Source organism: Oculina patagonica, chromosome 1 (assembly GCF_052425735.1).
Source record: "Oculina patagonica isolate OP01 chromosome 1, crgOcupat, whole genome shotgun sequence".
NCBI lineage: Eukaryota > Metazoa > Cnidaria > Anthozoa > Scleractinia > Oculinidae > Oculina > Oculina patagonica.
This window is the reverse complement of record NC_135758.1, coordinates 10,504,614-10,523,942: the sequence shown is the minus strand read 5'-3', so window position 1 is coordinate 10,523,942 and position 19,329 is coordinate 10,504,614. Positions and strand designations below refer to the sequence as shown.

Here is a 19,329-nt window from a genome sequence, read left to right as displayed (position 1 = left end):
CTACCTTCAGACTCAAGTGTAAACATCTGAGTTCACAATAAAGTGTGTCTTGCAGTGGTGGAAGTATACCTTCCTCTGAAAGACCCTTCAATGTAGATGTAGGTATCGCTCGCAGTTTTAACCCTCGGACGTACAAGCAAACTCACACCCCCACCAACGTACAAGGGGGGGGGGGGGGTGGATGGAACCCCTCCCCGGAGTTTTCGTTATATTAAGGCGTAGCGAGATTATTTTACACTGATAAGAAAGCCCTTAGCTTACTCTACAAGATGACATAATTTTAATTGGCTGTGACGTCATATGACGTCACGTGACGTCATTTGAGCCGCCATCTTGGATCCGCCATCTTGGATTTCAACATTTTCTTAAAAAAGTTACAAAATAACGGAAATTGATGCAAAATCAAGCCAGAATGCTTATGGAATGTAAAAATAAGCAAATCTTGCACTTCTGTTTCAAAAAACTGGAAAAAATAAATAAAAATGTTAAAAATGACGATTTTTGGCAAGACCTGCCTGTATTTATGACGTTGCCATGGCAACGTCAAATATCATGGACACATGGTTGACATATCAAAATTACCGTAAAGGATGAATGAACAGCTACTGAACGTTTCAGCATTGTAGATTAAATCCTCTTTTCAAAATTTGGAAAAAAACCTTATGGGGGGGGGGGTGGCATCCACCCCCCCCCCTTGTACGTCCGAGGGTTAAAAGCATAACGTCAGCCAGTGTAAGGTTTCGTCTACACTGAGACGGTTTTAGCTCGTTTTCGTCGATGCGTCTTCAGCGTTTTTGCTAAGGCGATAAAAAATGCAGCGTTTTCGAAAGCCTCCGTTTTCTCTGTTCACACTGATACGGTAAGGCTCTGTTTCCAATAGATTCCAGCTTGAGCAGCTTCTTCAAAAGTATGGTCGATCAAATCGACGAGCGTTTCGATAAAAACGCATAAACGAAAACGCTTCTATAAAAGCGCATCAACGAAAAACGCATCAACGAAACCGCATTAGTGTAGAAGAGGCCTTAGACATTTGAATAAAGGAAAAAGTGACGCGCGCTTTCGGTGTCTATGAATGGCACAAATATTCGGCCTCGACATGATAACTAACTTTTTTTCTGTTAGCCAACTTTCCAGCCAAAACACTTCCCGTTATCTTTTCCTATTGCACCCCTTTGACTGAGGCCATCAGCAAGGGATCCAGCAATGCTTCTTTTTGATCCCTCCACGAGTATAGACACGCTTATACTATACTGAAACAAATACTCTCTAATAAATATTTAAATGAAATATTTATTGATTAAAACTACTTTAACTTGCGTCCATACCCGATGTGGCCATACAAATCACACGTGTTAAGCTAAAAGGTTAAGTCTACAATGAGTATACAAACATTATTATACATAATAAAGACATAATACCAAGCGCTTATTCAAGTTTCCAAACCTCTGTGAAATATAATCGTTGTTGCTAATTCCTGTATAATATTATACTTAACTTTTATCTATCAGTTAAATGGGCTATGTCACGCAATCTAAAGCGATTTCTGCACTTACCAACTGGTCATAGAATTAACTGATGCATCACAATAACGGCTTAAAACTGTTGAAGAACTCAAAAGAAACACATAAAGACCAAAAGAGAAGATCAAAACGGATTACGTTCGGGTAAACTTGAAAAAAGTCGGTCCGACTTTTTTAAAGTTTATCTCAATTTGTATTAAAGTGTCATTTACAATGCTGGAAAATCATCCTTGTTTGTTATTTGGTCGTGATTTTGCCAATAAAAGACTTTTTTCTCTCCCAATTTAAAGATTAGAGCTCTTAATTAACAAGAATAAATAGAATTTCCTAAAATACCGTGACCTAGCCCATTTAAGACTCACGTTCGACGGATGCATTGTATATGCAAAGATCTAGATCTAGCAATACAAAAGTTATAGAAGTCCACATATACAAGGTAGGCATATGCTATACATGATATAGTTATATGCTAAAAAATAGGCCAAACAAAGTAATCTGACCTGTCGAGTTTTAATATGATTCGCCAAGTAATCATGTATTCGTTCGTTGTAATTATAATTGTAGATATTTTAAAAATGCTTATTATTTTTCCATCAGTTGATTTTGCATCTATTTTCGCCAAATCGCAGAGATCTTCATTTCTTTCTCCAGTTCCTTTCTCAAATCGCTAAGTGCGCGGGTGTGTTTTGCATTGTCTTCTTTCACAACCCTTAACGTCTTCAATACTGAAGCTAAATTTTCGCTTGTGGTATTCCCCAACCAATGCACTTTCTCTTCAATCTTTCTAAGCAAGTCTGTGGTCGATAACTCGTTTTCATAACGGCTTTGCTGTTGTAAATTGCTCGAGATACTCGACAAACTTTGGCTATCCTTTACAGAAGAATTTGCGGGAAATGGTCGCTTATGTAAATTTATGTTAAGTTGAGAACAAATTTGAGATTCTAAGAAAGAGAATTCCTGGCCAGCAACATCTAGCTCACTGCAAATATCAAATATCTCTTTGCTTACATTTGTAACATTAGCTTGGAATGTTTTGTCTATCTCGTCTAGGCCCCTCAATGTAGACTTGATCATCTTTTGCCCTTCCTGGCCACTGGCTTCGAGTATGCATGCATTTGCACGATTTGAACCGTCGCTATAATTCATCTAAAATTGATAGAAATGTACGTTAATTACTTCAGAGTGTAATTAAATAACAATAAACATACCTTTTCGTGTAGCTGCACTGTTTTACAAGTAGCGTTTGATCCTTCGCTGCTTTTAAAAGACTATACCTATCTGATTACTTAAGAAAATAACTACGCAAATCCATTAAATTGTGTAAACTATTTTCCTCCCAACTCCAATACAAAAGTTTTTTTACGCTTTTTAATAGAAGCGTTTAAAAATAATTTATACATATCTCATTTTATTGTTATATTTTTGTACTGCGATACGGGATTTTGGAAACCTCGCCAACATTTGGATAAACGATAGGCAGCATAGATCGCAGCATAGACAACACCGATAAAGTGTTCTTGAACTTACTTCTATAGTCTGTGCTTTGACACTGGAAAGCTTACGTTGGTGTGGCGTTTTGATAAAGCTAAAGTTGAAAAGATGTATACTTCTTTGCTCACGATGCAAATAAAAACTAGATTGTCATAACTGTATGTATATTAACGTTACGTCTGAATGATTTACGCACAGGCTACTGACCATAGTAAAACCTACAGACCTACCTTTGCCAGTACTCTTATCCCTTTGTGTGCCATGCCTATGTAGGGGAACAGAGGTTTCCTGTCCGGGTTGTGTATCGATATCTCGTCATGAGTGATTTGTTTTCCATTCAAAGTAAACGCAACCAGAACTTTTCCTTCCGCTGCTGAATCGAACTGTACGGTGCAACCAATAAGATCGCCTCTGAATGCCATGGCCTCTAATAAATGCAAAAAAGAAACATAGTAAATTCATAAACGTGGGGGGAAGGGGGGAAATTGTTCTGGATTTCTTGCTTAAAGGTGTTTTATCTTTTTAAAGCGAGTTTGAAGATTTTGGTATTAAATTTGATGTTTAATATTTATAGGTCTACCCCAAACAGTTTCAATTTTACTTGACATTTGCTTATATGTGTATTGGCAATTTTTCCGCCTTGGAACCTATACTGGTTGAAATAGTGTGCACCTTTCTTTCACTTGTATAACTATTCTCACTTAAAACTACCCATAATCATATCATTGTACAATATCGTCTGTACAACATCTCGTGAAGCCAATTCTTGCTACGCCATTACGCCGTTACCAGTTACGCGTCTTCTTCAACAACCAATTTCATTCTTCGACCTCGTAAGATCAGGAGGAAAAGTCTAAGTTTGATTTTTCCTGTCTATAATCCTTAAAAATTATGCGTAATTCTCATCTCACGAAAACGAGAAGTTTTATTTTTTATCTACAATTGGGAACTTAATTTTTAAATTGTGAATTATTTTTATTTGTAATTTTCCATTTCAATTTCCCATTCCCCGGAATCATTCCATTCCCCATTCCCCGTTTTAGTAACATCCGTCTGCGTCTTAGAGTGACCGGTGATTTTAAAATCTGCCAAATTCTATCAAGCCTTAGCAAACTTCAAACGGGCCATCGTCCTGCCTCCGAGCAGGACAAATTTTTGTCAAACGTCTAAACTGACAGATTTTTCAAATGTCAAACAGATATATTTGATTTCGCTTTTTTTAGCGCGGCTATTGAGCTGTGAAGATGGAAGACGGCAAAGATTGTAACGGCCATCGACTCCATATAGCTACTAATTCACTACTATGGCTCGCAGATCTTCTTTCCATTGCACCTCCAGGATGAAAATACAAGTGGATTAGCACAATTTTCAAACCGCCCGGGAACAAGTACCGCAGCTGCACGATCAAAACGAAAACGCGGCGAGCTATTACTACAAGCATTCAATACGCGACGAAAGCGGGAAAGGAGGAAAACGTCTTAGAAACAAACGGAAAAATAAAACTCTTTTCTGCCGGAAAGAAAACGACTTTTTTCAGTTAACGGAAAGTAATCGAAGGTGTACTGTTTTAACGTGATTGATACTTTGAGGTTATCAAATAATTTGGTGTTTTCACGATTGCGTCCACGATTACCAAATTCAAAATTTGGAAAAAAAAATTGTCGAGATTTTTGGTAGAGCCAAACAAATTGTGTCAGTCCAGTGCGATCAAAAAGTCTTGTTCGTATATCTTCATCTTAATTGTGCTGGGCAAAAGTCCCATGTAATATCTTAGTGTGTGCGTCCAGCAAAAATTGTACACAATTCGATTTCTTTGGTGACGAGGAAGGTCCTCAGTGATAAAGGAGCTACGTTGTTTGATATAAAAGCGATGTAGGGTCACTATCGTCCATGTTTAGACAGTTAACCCTCGGACTTACAAGCAAATTCATACCCCCACCATCGTACAAGGGGCGGGGGTTGGATGGAACCCTCCCCGAAGTTTTAGTTCTATAAAGGCGCAGCGAAATTATTTTGCTCTGAGAAGAAAGCCCGTCGCTTACTCTACAAGATGACATTATTTTTGTTGGATGTGACGTCGTATTACCTCACGTGACGTCATCGGAGCCGCCATCTTGGATCCGCCATTTTGGTTTACACCATTTTCTTTGAAAGTTGCAAAATAACGGAAATTGATGCAAACACACAAGAAAAGAAAAACAGAGCCATACCTTTAATTTCCTTTCCCTTTCTTTCATTTCTGGCGTCAAAAATTTTACCATCATCAACATGGTATCCAACTGTTCCATGTTGCCATCCCGGCATGACATGGCAGCCGTAGTCCTCCCAAACAATACCAACCGCTAAAAACCTCTTTTCGCCACTTTCTTGTATTAAAACCTAGCAGAAGATGATGTAGAGAAGATGAAAGTGGTCAGTTTTTGCTTGCTATCTCAAAACAGCACTGAAATGCTACCTATGTTATGGCTCGATTTCCCCCCCCCCCCCGAGTCCGGTCTTTGCGGCTGGAAATCGAGCCTAATGTTTAGTCAACTAATCAAACAGTCATCATGGTATAAAGACCAGGGAAGTCAAACTGGATTTATGTTTTTTTTTTCTATGGAGACACTTAGGAAATGACTTAATTCACACTATCTTATCACTTCTTGGTTGCGTACAAAATAATACCTAGTTCTCTGTATATAGCTCAGTGGTAGAGCTTCCGACCGGTGTGTGGAAGGTCATAGGTTCGATTTCCGCTGGGAAAACGCGGAATTTTTTTTCCAAATAGCTATAGCTTGTGTCACTGATTGAATAATATCTTTCTTGGTGTCTTTCTCCAAGCTAAGAATATGCCATCCCTTTTTTCCATGCAAAATCTAGTAGTAGTACCTCAAAATGAGGATGTTCTGGAGAGAAAGGGGTCAGATATCTTGCTCCGTGGCATTCAGTTGGATCATCTTTACATGTTGGACAAGCCTCCGCTCCTTCACACGTCAGAAGACATCCTTCAACTCTTATGCCCATACTTTGCCACGCCTTAAACAAACAAACAAACAAACAAACAAAGAAGCAAAGTAGACAAGAAACTTGAAGAAGCTTAAAACGGAGCGGTTAAAGTTTAATTTCATTTTTAATTGAAAGACAAGGACAAAAAGGATTCTGAAAATTAAAGACATTAAAACTGAGCTCTTGACGTTTAAGTGCAATGAAAAAAAAAGTTATGTAAAATCTGCACAGGAACGCTCGCAGTACTGACTTACAACTCAGGTTGCTACAGCTTAAGGTGCCTGGGGTCATTTTCTAACACCCAGTGAGATTACTGGGAAAGCTTATGGCCATCCTGGACTGCCCCAGCAGTTTGCTGACTGACGTTATGCTGTGCAGTCGACAAAAAGGGAATGTGAAATCTGGAGTAATAAGTCTTGCTTAGCACGAAAACACTTAGGCCTCTGTCAGGTTTGAATAGATGGGCCAGATCAACAAAAAAAATCAAACGTTTTGTCAGCATAAAATCTTTTTTTGGCTTTTTGTCTGACAATTCATTTCATTGTGTTTCTTTAAATGCTGACAAAAATTTGCATGGAAGCTGGATAACTCCTCTATGTTTTTTCTTTCTTAACAGAAAATAAATGTCATTTGCGTGGCTGTTTTGCCTCCATCTTACCTCTAATCACTGTTTTCGGTAGTTACATGAAAAAATATATCACCTACATTTGACCTTTCTATGGCGTGGGACCAATACTATTCAGCCGCTCTTTACCATCCTTGAGGCGAAATATGTTACATTAATGTTCAAAGGAGAGAGGGAGGAAGGGAAAGTCCATACAATGTAATAATAAGAGAACAATTTCAAAAAGTTTTTAACGAGAAAGATATGTGATTGAGACAAGACGTTTTAACGATTTAGTGTCGTCATTGTCTATTTGATCAAGATGGCGACATGGTTTTGTCAAGACGTCCTGTTTAATGGCTTTTTTTATCTGTTAGTTCTGTTTATCTTTTTCAGTTTTTTTCTTCAGGCTACCGTAGAAATGACATTTTTTTTTTCAATATTACCTTTTCACCAATAGGAAGAACTTCTTGTTGGCAGCCATGTCCCGAGAAGATCCTCTGAGTAATCTGATTGGTCATTTGTCGGCTTCTTTGTGTTTCTTGGAGAACCTGGTCAAGTTTTTCTAAATAGATAATATTAAAAAAAGTCTTTTTAGATAACTAATACCCGATTCCCTCTATAGCGCGCGCCTGCAGGGAATCACGGTAGTTGTATTCATCAAACCAAGCGCGAGACTCAGCAACGATGCACGTTGCTGAGTCTCGCACAAGATTTGATGAATACAACTACCGTGATTCCCTGCAGGCGCGCGTTATAGAGGGAATCGGGTATTGCAACTTTGTAATAACTACAGAAGCAAAATCTGTGTTTCATTCTGTCAATAAAAGACAAAAAAAACGGGGATTTGACAACTTAGGAAAAACATCATTCTACATTTTGGAAATGTGCTAAACAATTTTAGCGTCCTTGATAGCGGTTTCTTGAATAAGCGCCCAACTTGGCTAAGGTTTATAAATACCTACCTGTTAAAGGAAAAACATATCCATATGTTGCCAAGTACGTCCTGTAAAGGTCCTCAACAACTGCATCTAGAGCCTTCAGCTTCAAAAAGAAAAAAAAAACGCTTGTAGAAAACCGTGATTATTAGCTAGAATTAATTGCAGAAAAGAAATACAGCAAACGCCTTTATTTGCTTCTTTTGTGAACTTAACTAGTGTTTCCATGATGTTTTATGTAGATTTGAGCGATTTCATCAAGTATTGGTTTCACTGTCTTCCGCTTTTTCTATGAATGGTATATAGAGACCAAACCAATAAACTAAAAATCGCAACTGATCGCAGTGAAACGGCCTTAAACTCCACGGAAACACGAGAACCACGGAAAATAAGCAAGGGGGCGCGTTTCTTTTATGATGTTATCTTCCGTTTTTTTAGCTGTTAAACCCCAACTTTAATACTGTACGCTGTTTCGCAATGTCAAACAACGAAGTCACAGTAGACTACATACACTCACCGGTACCTAAACAGTATATGTATTGCTACTTACCCGCTCTTTTTTACTTGGAGTATTGGATCTGGTACACTTTCCCAAATAACAAAATGCCATAAAGCAATAGGATATAAGGTTCAAAGGCACAGGGATCGGATCATACGCGCTGTAAACTTGGATGGTGATCGCTTTCTTGTATGACCACTCCATTAGAGAATGGTCCTGAAAAATAACGCAAACAGTGCGTTATGCTCAACCAAAAAAAAAATGGGCATCAATGAAGGGATAGGAAGGAGGGAAGGAAGGAAAGAAGTGTATTGGGGGTGCATTTTATAAACAGCTATAAACCTCAGCACGTACCGCAACTTGCTGGTATGTGTTTGATAAAAGAGCAATCATCATGTTGATCAGGAGAATAACTGCCATGATCAAAAACACGGCGTACAGGAAATAGGCGAGAATGACTGAGGGACTGTCAACTGAATCAAGAGGATCCAGATCTACTTGCCCCAGCAAGGACCATAAGAGGTGTTTCAGCAATGACCACCAGCTGTTAAAATAAAGAAGATAATTGTTTATTGTTTTTGTTTAGTCGTTAAACGGACATGATAGCTTAAACGGTAACTGATTTTTTTTTAATCGCCTTGAGGTTACCACCCCTTTCTTTCTTTGTTTTATTATTTTTTGTTAGTTCTTTCACTGGGTTTCCCGTCAGCAAAAAAAAAAGGCGAACTCAAAATTACTCCCATTCCTAAAGGGTCCCGGGGCGCGCATTACGAATTAATCCCCCTGTCAACATCCATGATTAAACGTTTTCCATTTTATGGAGAAATACTAAATTTCATTGTAAAATGTGTAGTAGCTTTTCTTATTTTCAAGACTCTAAAGGAGGTGTACTCGAAAGCGAGCCCTTACTTTAACTACGCTGCTGGAAAATTTGATCGCATCAAAAACATATTTTGGTTTTGATAGTTATGCTTATTATATAACATTCTCGATAAAAATGAAAACATATCAACCATTCTAGCTAACAATAATATTAGACATATACAGGTGCTATCAGGGACGTACCAGTATATTCCGGACGTGCTGCACGCACTGAAAGGAGAGAAGAACAGATTTACCAATTTTAGATAGAACAACGTTAGGGAATGAGTACTTTTAAAATTGTATGGTCAAACATTTTAACATCGACATAACATTAATTCAACACACAGTTGGCTTGACATTATTGTATCACGAGAAATAATGTTGAAAGCATGGGTTTGCAATTTGCCAACATTAGTTCAACTTTCGTGAATGTACTATTGCATCAAGTTTCATAATGTTAAAAGTATGTGTGTTAAAAAGAAATGTATCAACATTAAGTTCGTATTATACAGTTGAATCATTGTTGCTTCGTTTTTAAGGGTGATGAAACCATTCGTCTGTCTAAAAGGTTTCAGTATTGTATTACAATCCTCATTTAAAGGTGGCCTGTCGGTTTGCATGTTACAAACCTGTTCGCCGAGTCCCACTACGTTAAGAAACCTCCGGCTGCGATAGCCCGCACTGACTGGTGTTGATTTCAAGAATCAAAAGCTTGAGTTGAGATAGAATCTGTTTAGCTTGGTAAATCGTAACGTTAACTTCCTGGCTAAACTGAATCTCAAAATATCATATAAAGCAATTATACTTACAGATCTTTGCCGCTTTCGTTTTTCATAACATATGATTGTTCGGACATGTAAACCTTGGTAGCAGCCAGGGAAAAGGCCAGAATAGTTGCTATAAACTGCCAAAAGATGGTGACCACATCTCCAATTATGTGAAACAAGGCAATCTGAATGGCACCAACTCTTTTTGTGGTCTCCATCACGTGACCAAATGCTCTGAGCGTGAGTATCATGGTATTGAGCCCATAGAGATAACCAGCTATGACCAAGACTCGGTTGTCGGTAACCGGACCTGATGAAGCCCATGTGACCATTCGCAGTATGAATGTGGTAAGGTAAATCGCGATAGCAGTAGTGTCCATGATTTTCCAGCAATCGCTGAAAAGAAACGGTGCCTGTTAACTATTGTTGATATTAATGTCTTCATGCAGCGTAAACGGCTTACACAGAGTTCCCACGTTTATAATAAACTAAGATTAAGTAAGAAAAATGGATTTTACGATTTTTGATTTACAATGGCCTTCCAGTTTTGATAAAGCACTTAGGTGCACTGGCCAAAAATAGCATTGGCCAAGCCATTGTAATCGAAATGCCTAGGGGCCAATTCGCGCCGAAAACAAAATATTACAACAAAAATAGGTTGAACCATCAATTTTCATGGTGAAAGCTCCAATTAAAAAAACAACACTTGGTTTTGGGTTCAGTTCCCCTTTAAATTGTAAAAGTTACCAATTCCGAACACCTAAAGAAAAAAAGTTACCTGAAGTATGTGTTTAATTCCCACAGAACAACGCTGCCTTTGTGTCCTCTGATCATGCTAGTGCGAATGAGCTGTTTACCTTCCATTGCCATGCGGCCCATGAAGAAGACAAAAATGGCCCACTCTACTCCACTGAAGGGAATTTGTGATGGCGCGAGGCATATGACAAAATGAAGACCAAGCAGGGCTAGATAGCTCAAAGTGTCACGAACAAAGATGAAATACGGAGTCACAAAGTTTTTCAAGTAACGATCTGTAAGAGACGAATCAGTATTCAATAAACGCGAGTTCCATGTAAATTGCATATTGGTATATGGATGGAAAAACATGTCTATGCAACAATAAAACGATTGTCTTTCCTTTCAAGTGTCATTTTAAATGAAAATCGTTTTTGCCTTTTTAAAAAAGCATGCAAAGTTTGTGAACAAAGAGAAAGATCTATAGCATGAACCCGTCCAATATGAAAGAAGCCTAATTTGCAACTGAATAATTAAATGAATAAACGAACAAACAAACATACGAACGAACGAACGAACGAATGATTGAATGAATGAATGAATGAATGCATGAATGCATGAATGCATGAATGCATGAATGAATGAATGAATGAATGAATGAATGAATGAATGCATGATTGAATGAATGAATGAATTATTGAAGTATGTGCCTAATTTCCACAGTACAACACTGACTTTGTGTCTTCTTTCTTCTTCTGTTCCTTCGTGATTATCGTGAATATTAATTAATTAATTAATTAATTAATTAATTAAGTGAATGAGTGAGTGAGTGATGGACTTTATTGAAGTGTCAGTCTAAAATAGCAAAAAACGTCCACTAATTATATAATACTATTTGAAATTAAGTTCAAAAAATGCCGATTTTGCCTCCTAATACAGCAGTTTGAAAGAAGTTGTAAAATTCATTATTAATTCGAAAGGAATAGATCCAATGAAAAGCTTTATCTAGGTCACATGAATACGTTGTAAGTCCAGTGCTGAGTAGGAATTCTGTAAATTTAATACACAATATGCATTTTACTTTTGATACATAATGGAACCCATCGATTCAGCAGACTACTTCCTAGCTGTTTTTTACCTCAGTGTCAATTCATTTTCGTATGAAAAGTTTTGCACGACGGCTCGTTTTGTCACTTAGCAAAAACACATCTCAGAAACGGCACATTTACATGTCCAGCTCACAAGTCTGACACAATAATTAATTCGACAATAATCGCGTCATATCTGTATGGGTATTTACAATGGCAAGCCGAAAGCAAGCCATAAATGTAAAGGGGACTAGCTGTGCTGTACTTGCCGTAAAGGTCTCTTCCCTCTATTTCTGTGAAGAAAAAAATAGCAAAAATCAGATTAAAAAAGAGGAACGGTCGCTTCAGCAGTTTTGTGTGCTTTGGGCAGAGTGCAGGGTCAAACCAAATATCATTCATCCAACCAAAATTCGAGTTTTGGATCGAGTTCCGTTTCCGAAACTCTCCAAACAAAAAGAGGAGTATTAAAGAATGAAGGTATTCAACATTTTAAATCCATACAAAACATCATTGTTATGCAAAATGCTTGCCCACTTTTGGTTGTAAATGTATTGTAATTTTATATTACTGTAAACACACATACCATGAATAATCTTCATTCCAATTTTCTCAGGATCGTCGTATTCTCCAAACATAGGAACCTCGCGTCCATTGTTGATCTTCTGCAGCTCTCTAAGGTTGACATTTCTTCCGATTGCTATTGGTAACAACTTGACAGGCATTGCCTTTATCTCTTCAACTTTCTCCTTAACTCTCTTCTTTTCCTTTCTTTCGCATGTTCTATGATCCGTTAGTACAATCAAAACCTACAAATATAATTTAGTGTCTTTGTTAAACTGTTTCACCATAAACATACAGCAATTTAACTGAGTGCTATAAGAAAGACTTCATGTTAGCCCTCTATAATTTTGTCTTCATACTTCATAATTGTCTTCTTTTACTTGAGCAATCAATAATCATATGGCCTCTAGTCAACCTGTCAGAATAAGTGGAATACTCTGGTAGCGACGGGTTTGGGAGGCGGAGTCGGAGTAATAATCAGAAGTGCAGAGCGTTACGTTTTAGTGAAAATCAACTGAAGTCGACGGGGTCGTTAGCACAGTTTCCGATGTCCTTCTGCGCTTGTGGCTCCATCAATGTAGTTTTCATTGGATCATGAACGACGGAACCATATGTGGGATTAAAAGGAAATGGAAACGCTCTGCGCTTTTGACTTTCCTGTTGCCATGATTGTCGATTTTCACTCTTTCAAGCATTTTTCTAAGCTTTTCTATTCCCTCATATCCCTTTGAATCTGAATTGTGACGGGACATAAGACTGAACATTAGCGGACTATTACAACCCTTGCTTTCAGTATTAGTAACTGGGTAGCCGATAAATAGTGCTCGTTTCTCTATAAAACCTATTGTTTATCACCTTTTTGGAATTGCTGAGGCATTTGTTTTTGAGTGCCAAAACTGCTTTCTCCAAATCTTTATGTAGTGCTGGGATACCTTCGCGTCCGCCTTCAAGCTCTTCGACGCTCTCTTCCAAAGCCGCCGGGTCTGAGAAATTGCTGTCAAAGTGAATTTTATCTTCTCCTTTGGTAATGACGTGGAACTTGACGTGCTCAAGATTGTACTTGTTAATAACAAACTTGATGGTGTCTTGCATCTGTCGGAAGGCCAGTCCTGCAACCTCGGAGGTTGCGTTTATCACAAATACAATTCCACGTTCTAAAAGAAAGGTAAATAATTCTGATTTTTCTTAACATTCATTTAGGTTGTGGTTCTGTTATTATGGCTACTGCGGACTGCATGAAAGGCTCGTCTCATGATTATACAGTAACCTTACGTTTTGATGTAAGGTAGTACAACGTATTTTGTTGCTAAAAGCAAGGAAGTTCATAAATTAATACGGAACAATGCAATCCAATGAAAATCTCTCGTAAGCGATGTGTGTGTTTAAAAGAAACTGAAAAATTAAAAATATAAATTGTCATGACTTTTAGGCTCTACTTTATTTCTAGATTTTTAAATTCCTTTGCCGAAGATCGAATTAAAGAGTCTCGTGAATTCAGGTCAGAGTTTCGAACATTCCCTGTTATTGACAGTCAAAGTGCTTAAAAAACTAACATTGAGTCCCCAAGGAAGTGTTAAGTATAACGTCGCAACTTAAACCCCAAATAACTTTCTACAATTGTTGATTTGACTTAACCCCTGAACATACTTTTGGTCTCCCGCGCCTTGTCCCTGACTCGGTGAATGAGGTAGAGTATCGGGAAGAGAAAAGGGAACAACACCAAATCAAAAAGACACCAGATGTTAAGAAACAGCCATTTCCAACAGTTTTTGTTCCGTCGTAAGGATTCCCTTGATTCTCTTGATTCGCCAAGCCATTTGTCGTTCATAAGGCTATAAAGAACTGGATGAGCCAGCAACTGAGAAATAAACAAATAATGTGATGTTAATCTCAAGTCTTAGGTAATTGATAGTCGGCTGTCGCAGTGATAATTACAAAAGCTGAAGATAGACCCACTTTCCATTCACTGTCTTTAAAAAGTGGCCATTTACAATACCCTTACATACACAAAAGGCTACGTACCCCACTAGTAAGGTCATTTTGCATAAAAGTATTGCTTACATCCGTTCCCAAGACCGAAAAGGACAGGCCAGTTACTAAAGTGGTCCTTGCCGTCAATCCCTAGAACTCGTACTAGATGGCTTTGTAGCTTAGTGGTATAGCGACTACACAGAAATGGAGGAGACAATTCCACATTGTTGTCACAATTCTCTCGTTCTGGGCCACCGTAGCCCAACGCAATCACCGATAACTAAATAGCTCAATGGTAGAGCATTTGAGCCGGAATGGCAAGTTCTCGTATTCAAATCCACATGGAGCCCCGGCCCTTTGTAGCTGCCTTAGTTGATGTTTAAATGCACAGACCTCATTTTCTTTCGTATTTAGAGTCAGGTTAGCATTCTGATATTTCGCAAGCGGCCTATTCACGATTGGTTTTTGGTTTTATTACGTACCGGCTAAATTCCCGAAAAACATGTTTGTGTTTATAGCTAGGTTAGCATGTATTACAAATGGCTCCCTTAACCATTTATAGACCGAAGCAAACAAAATAGAATTAATATAAAGCAAATTACGACTGCTTTTTCCCTGTCAATATATATAATGACAATTTAAAGGTACATGTGTGCTAATTAGCCTCAGGTGTCTCTACCTTCTTTTGTTCTAACTCAATAGCAGTTTCCATAACATCGTCCAAAGAATCTGCAAGAATACGACGGCTTTCTGTGTTAGACTTCAAAGGGTTTAGAAGAGAAGAAGTAAACGCGTCCATGGAATGAGATAACTTATTGAGTTCTTCTTCATCTGGTCCTTTTCCGTTTGCTCTTCGACGAAGTTCAAAGTTCATCTGGTTGTTAAACAAAAATAATAAAAAAACTGTTGCTGAACAATAGGGGTATCAAATGGTCTTTGCGAGCATTTGCGAGCATGCGAGCACAGCGTTTTTCTTTGCGAGCACGAGCACTGACAAAAAATAGCCTTGCGAGCAACGAGCACGTTTCAAAAAGCTACCCCACTAAAAACCGAGCATGCGAGCACTTGTAAAAATGTGCTAGCACGAGCATACGAGCAGCCCACTAAAATTTTGCGAGCATTCCGAGCAAAAGCCTAATTTTGCGAGCACTGCGACATTTTGAGGGACCATTCATGACCCCTAACAATAGACAAATTTTAGGAACACTAACACTGTTTTTTTTTTTTATAGAAAACCGTCTCTGACATAAGCATTGAAATTTTAAAGTAAGAAATTTGAGGTTGAGAAAGAGGCCAAAAGTTAAAGAACATATACTGATAATGCACCCAATGCCAGAATGACTGAGATTTGGCTGGCGAGCCAAACCTGGGACGGACTTTTTTTTCACCTGACAGTAAAGTGGAAGTATATATACCATTCAAACTGTCAGTTTCATTGGGTTTCAGTTTCGTGTAATAATAACAGACCGACTGCCATTTTCACTGAAAAAAAGCTTCCCGCGAAAACGTTTGTCTCAAGTTTTGTCGTTTCGCTGGTGGTCGGGTTGACGGATGGCCGTTCGTTTAGTATTTTTCTTTTTCTAAACGCAGGAATTGAAAAATTAAGGAAACATCTGTAGTCTTGTTGCTCCTACTTCCCACTCTTTTTTTTTTTTTTTTTTTTCGGTTTTAGTTCTTGTTTGCATTATGATAAGTCAAACCCTCGCACCTGCGATCTGGATAACAAAATACCGACTGCTCGCTGTCTGATATAAAAGCAACTCCATGAATACATGTACATGTAATGATAAGAACAAAAGTTGCTATAATCGCTTTGTTGATAACACAAGACATACCTAGCAAACGCAATGTTTGGCGGCTAATATAATCGCTTAATAGCATTTTCGCGTCTCTTACGTACGTTACCTTCATGGCCATAAACAGTGCATTCGATTTACATTCCTTCAGATCCTTTGGGGTAATTCCACTGATCTCGTCAGCATCCCCGTACTGAATCTTCTCTATTAGTTTATTCTCAAAATCTGCCAAAAGTATCAGTAGATAACAATGAAGTATGAGCATGAAAAAATGCTGTATTTTAGCTTTTGCTGTTCCCCTCTTTTCGCATGGGTTCGAATATTAGAGATTTAGAAAATGTCAGCATGGCTAATCACGAGAAAGATCTCAGATACTATGTGTTCGACTTTGAGAAGTCTGAGCTCGCATTACATAACTTTTTGGTACATGACAGAACAGTTGGCCGTTCTAGAACTTACAACGAAACAACGAAGACAACAAGTACTAATTATGCGATTTCCTTCTCATATAATATTTCAAAATGACTAAATTAACCAAAAAGCACGAACAAACAACATTGAACACACCAATAACCTCCTTGAAGTAATTTTCAGAGAAAACTCTTTAGATGTCAAAATATGTAGCAGTTTATGGTATGTTTTTTTTTTATTTCACCTTTACCTTCCTTCGTGAAATGAAATACTTTATTAAAGTGTCTGAATATTTAGCTTAAAAAAACTAATTGTGGACACTATTTACATTATCTAATTATCTATCTTACCTTTCCTCTCCTTATCTCTTTCTAAACAATCCATTTCAATCCCAGTCACTGATTCTGCCATGTTGTAACAACACGCTCTGCCAGAAGAATGCGCAACATTTGTAAGTGGCAAAACCTGCTCGTGTATTTGCCATAAACTCCCATCTTCATTGAAGCCTGGGCATTACCCGTCCGTTATTTATTCTCGTTTTGGTTTCGTAAGATTTTCTTGTCTATTTCTTGCCATGTGCTTGATACGTTATGTTCATTTTCGCTATGCCAGCTATAGTTTCAGCTATATAGCCAGCTATAGTTTAAGCTAGTTTTTTGGTTTGTTTTTAAGTCACGAGTAAATAATAAAAAAAGACTCTGTAAATCGTGTATAATACTTTCTTAAAACTTGTCGGACGTCACGATAAAATATGCGTTCAGTCTCAACGTATGAAACTGAAATAAGCGACTACATGACTAATTGCTTATATCACTTTACATCTACATACTACTTTATAAGTAATATTCTCTCATGGCACACCATTAAATACTAACCATATATTTCTTGAGTTACTTAATTTTTCAGTATTATAACACAAATGATCCATTATAGGAGTGTGTTTAAATAGACTAGAAAGTCGAGACACGAGTTATCTTAAAAAAAAACCTGACTTTTTTTTTAAATTGCAGGCGAAGAGCACCAATCGCCACGATAAATATCTTCAAGGAGCCTACAGTAGGAAGCAACTAAACTCGTTCAAATTCAATGCACTTACCAACAACTGGTTTCCAGAAAATACGCCGAAGCACTATGTTACTGTTTGTGATAAGGTTTCAGAGATCGAGTTATCTAAAAATCCTAATATTACTTAATTGTGTTCTTTATCATAGCATGGTTGGAAAAGTGACTCTCTATCATTCCTTTTTATTATTACAAAAAAAAAATCTGATAATTTCTCACCGTTTCTCCCAGAAATGCATGACGGTGTGACAGGCTTACTGAAGTATTTCCAAACCGAAATGCCAAGGAAAGTTAGAGTTCAGCGTGATAATGTTATGTGGCAGCTATGCATAATGTTATATGGCAGTTATGCAGAGCACATCTAATCTATGCTGTATTTCAATTTCAATATTAATGTTTGGTATCCGGAACGAGCTTCCCGGCGCCAATATTCATGTATCCAAAATATTATCTAACCAGACCCATACAATACAAAATTACGTGCAGTTACACTATTACACCAATAACGTAAAGTTACAGTTTGTCTCTGATTACTTAAAAAGTATTCCAAACATTGCGACCCGATACAGTTTCTCTCATCCGTAGCAAAATTCAAAACAATTGAAGCATGTAAAAATTCCACTTTCGTCAGTTGCTCGAGTTTTGATATCAATTAATTCAATGAGTCATGCCAACTATTTCTAGTTGTGACGCCCTGTACGCCTTTGCTGGGTCAAAGGCTTAGAACATTTTAAAAACCTTTTGTTTCATGTCATTCATTCAAATTTTGAGTGACACTCGTTGCCCCATTTCAGTTTTTACCATAACGAATTTTCAATCGAGAAGAATTTCAGCTATTGCTAGCGATTTTTTCCTCAACTAGTGATTTAAAGGAACAATGTTACGGTATATTAAGTCATTTTCATGATTCCTTTCCAATTGAAGGAAACCTTGAAATTATTGTCTTCTTACAAAGAAGATCACTAAAGAGGTAATAAAATGGCAAAACCAACCGAGAATGGTTTCGAATGATAAAGATTAAGACTAATTTCAAACGACAAAATTTGAAAAACTTTGCCTTTTTTTTAAAAATGCGTTATCCGTTTCATAGCTCCTTAAGAGTGGCACTTTATGGATTTGAATCTAAGAAATTTAACCTTAATTTTCTGAGCTTGGCATTCATCATCCGCCCTTCTTCTTTACAATCGTAATCCATTCTTGTTCCTTCTTAGTTTGGTTCATTATTTCTCGAATTATTACTTGGTGTTTTTCTAGCTTATCAAACTGTTTTGGAAACTGAAAGTTTCAAAGCATCACAAATAGCATCATTCCGCAAATGTCATACGTCAATCATGGCAGACCTGTATTATTTTATGGCATGGGTAATGTACTTTGCTGTTTTTCACTTTCAGGCAAAAATTGAATTTAAAATAAATGTGCTTTAGAAGTGAGAAATGTATGCTGGTGACTTCGGGAATTACCCGAAACGCCCTTTGAGCACGTTATTTAGGCATTTATTGCAAAGTGCTTTGTGAAAGTTGAAAAATTAACATTTAGTAGCGAGAAAGGTTAGATAGCTCCTTGGGTGTGATAATACAAAATTTATTATAACTTAAAAGCATTTGCCTTCACAACGTTTGCATGTTTACATCTCACTTTACAAACTAATTGCGTGGTTCTTATTTTCTAGCTAATTTTATCGCATATAAACAGCACTCAGCTTAAGTATATACTTAAATTTCAGTTCTCTTCCTAACACGTTTAATGGAAATTTAGTTGAGTTAATTAATTAATTGTAACGGGAGGAGCAACAACTTTTAAAAGTCAAATTTAAACCCTTGATTATTAAACCTGTGGGAGCTTCAAGATTGGAATTAATTTTTGATCCGGGTAAATTTTCGTATCTATTTAAGATAAGCGTTAAGGTTAAAAAATAATCCACGAACAAAATTATCTTACGTTTTCACATGGACGGAAACATTAACATATGTAACAAAGCATTTTTAACAATGAATACAAGCTTTGAAAAGACTGATTAGAAACCGAAACTTCTGG

At 37.4% G+C, this 19,329-nt stretch overlaps 1 protein-coding gene across 2 annotated transcripts; it reads right to left on the bottom strand.

The window, feature by feature from the left end:
• Positions 1 to 1,272: 1,272 nt before the first annotated feature.
• Positions 1,273 to 18,484, bottom strand: LOC144655919 (uncharacterized). 2 transcript variants are annotated; one of them, XM_078516109.1, is made up of 19 exons: positions 18,432 to 18,484; positions 16,584 to 16,660; positions 15,932 to 16,047; positions 14,706 to 14,900; positions 13,703 to 13,913; positions 12,911 to 13,209; positions 12,078 to 12,300; positions 11,764 to 11,787; positions 10,450 to 10,702; positions 9,714 to 10,067; positions 9,106 to 9,132; positions 8,395 to 8,584; positions 8,092 to 8,256; positions 7,569 to 7,647; positions 7,050 to 7,168; positions 5,883 to 6,029; positions 5,222 to 5,390; positions 3,242 to 3,438; positions 1,273 to 2,666 (listed from the first exon to the last, which is right to left on the bottom strand). In XM_078516109.1, exons 1-19 carry the CDS (start codon positions 18,458 to 18,460, stop codon positions 2,130 to 2,132), a joined length of 3,411 nt encoding a protein of 1,136 aa, XP_078372235.1. In that variant the 5' UTR covers positions 18,461 to 18,484; the 3' UTR covers positions 1,273 to 2,129. The 2 variants fall into 2 exon arrangements, with proteins under 2 accessions (XP_078372235.1, XP_078372242.1); XM_078516116.1 differs by lacking the exon at positions 18,432 to 18,484 and adding an exon at positions 17,515 to 18,124.
• Between the last annotated feature and the right edge of the window lie 845 nt (positions 18,485 to 19,329).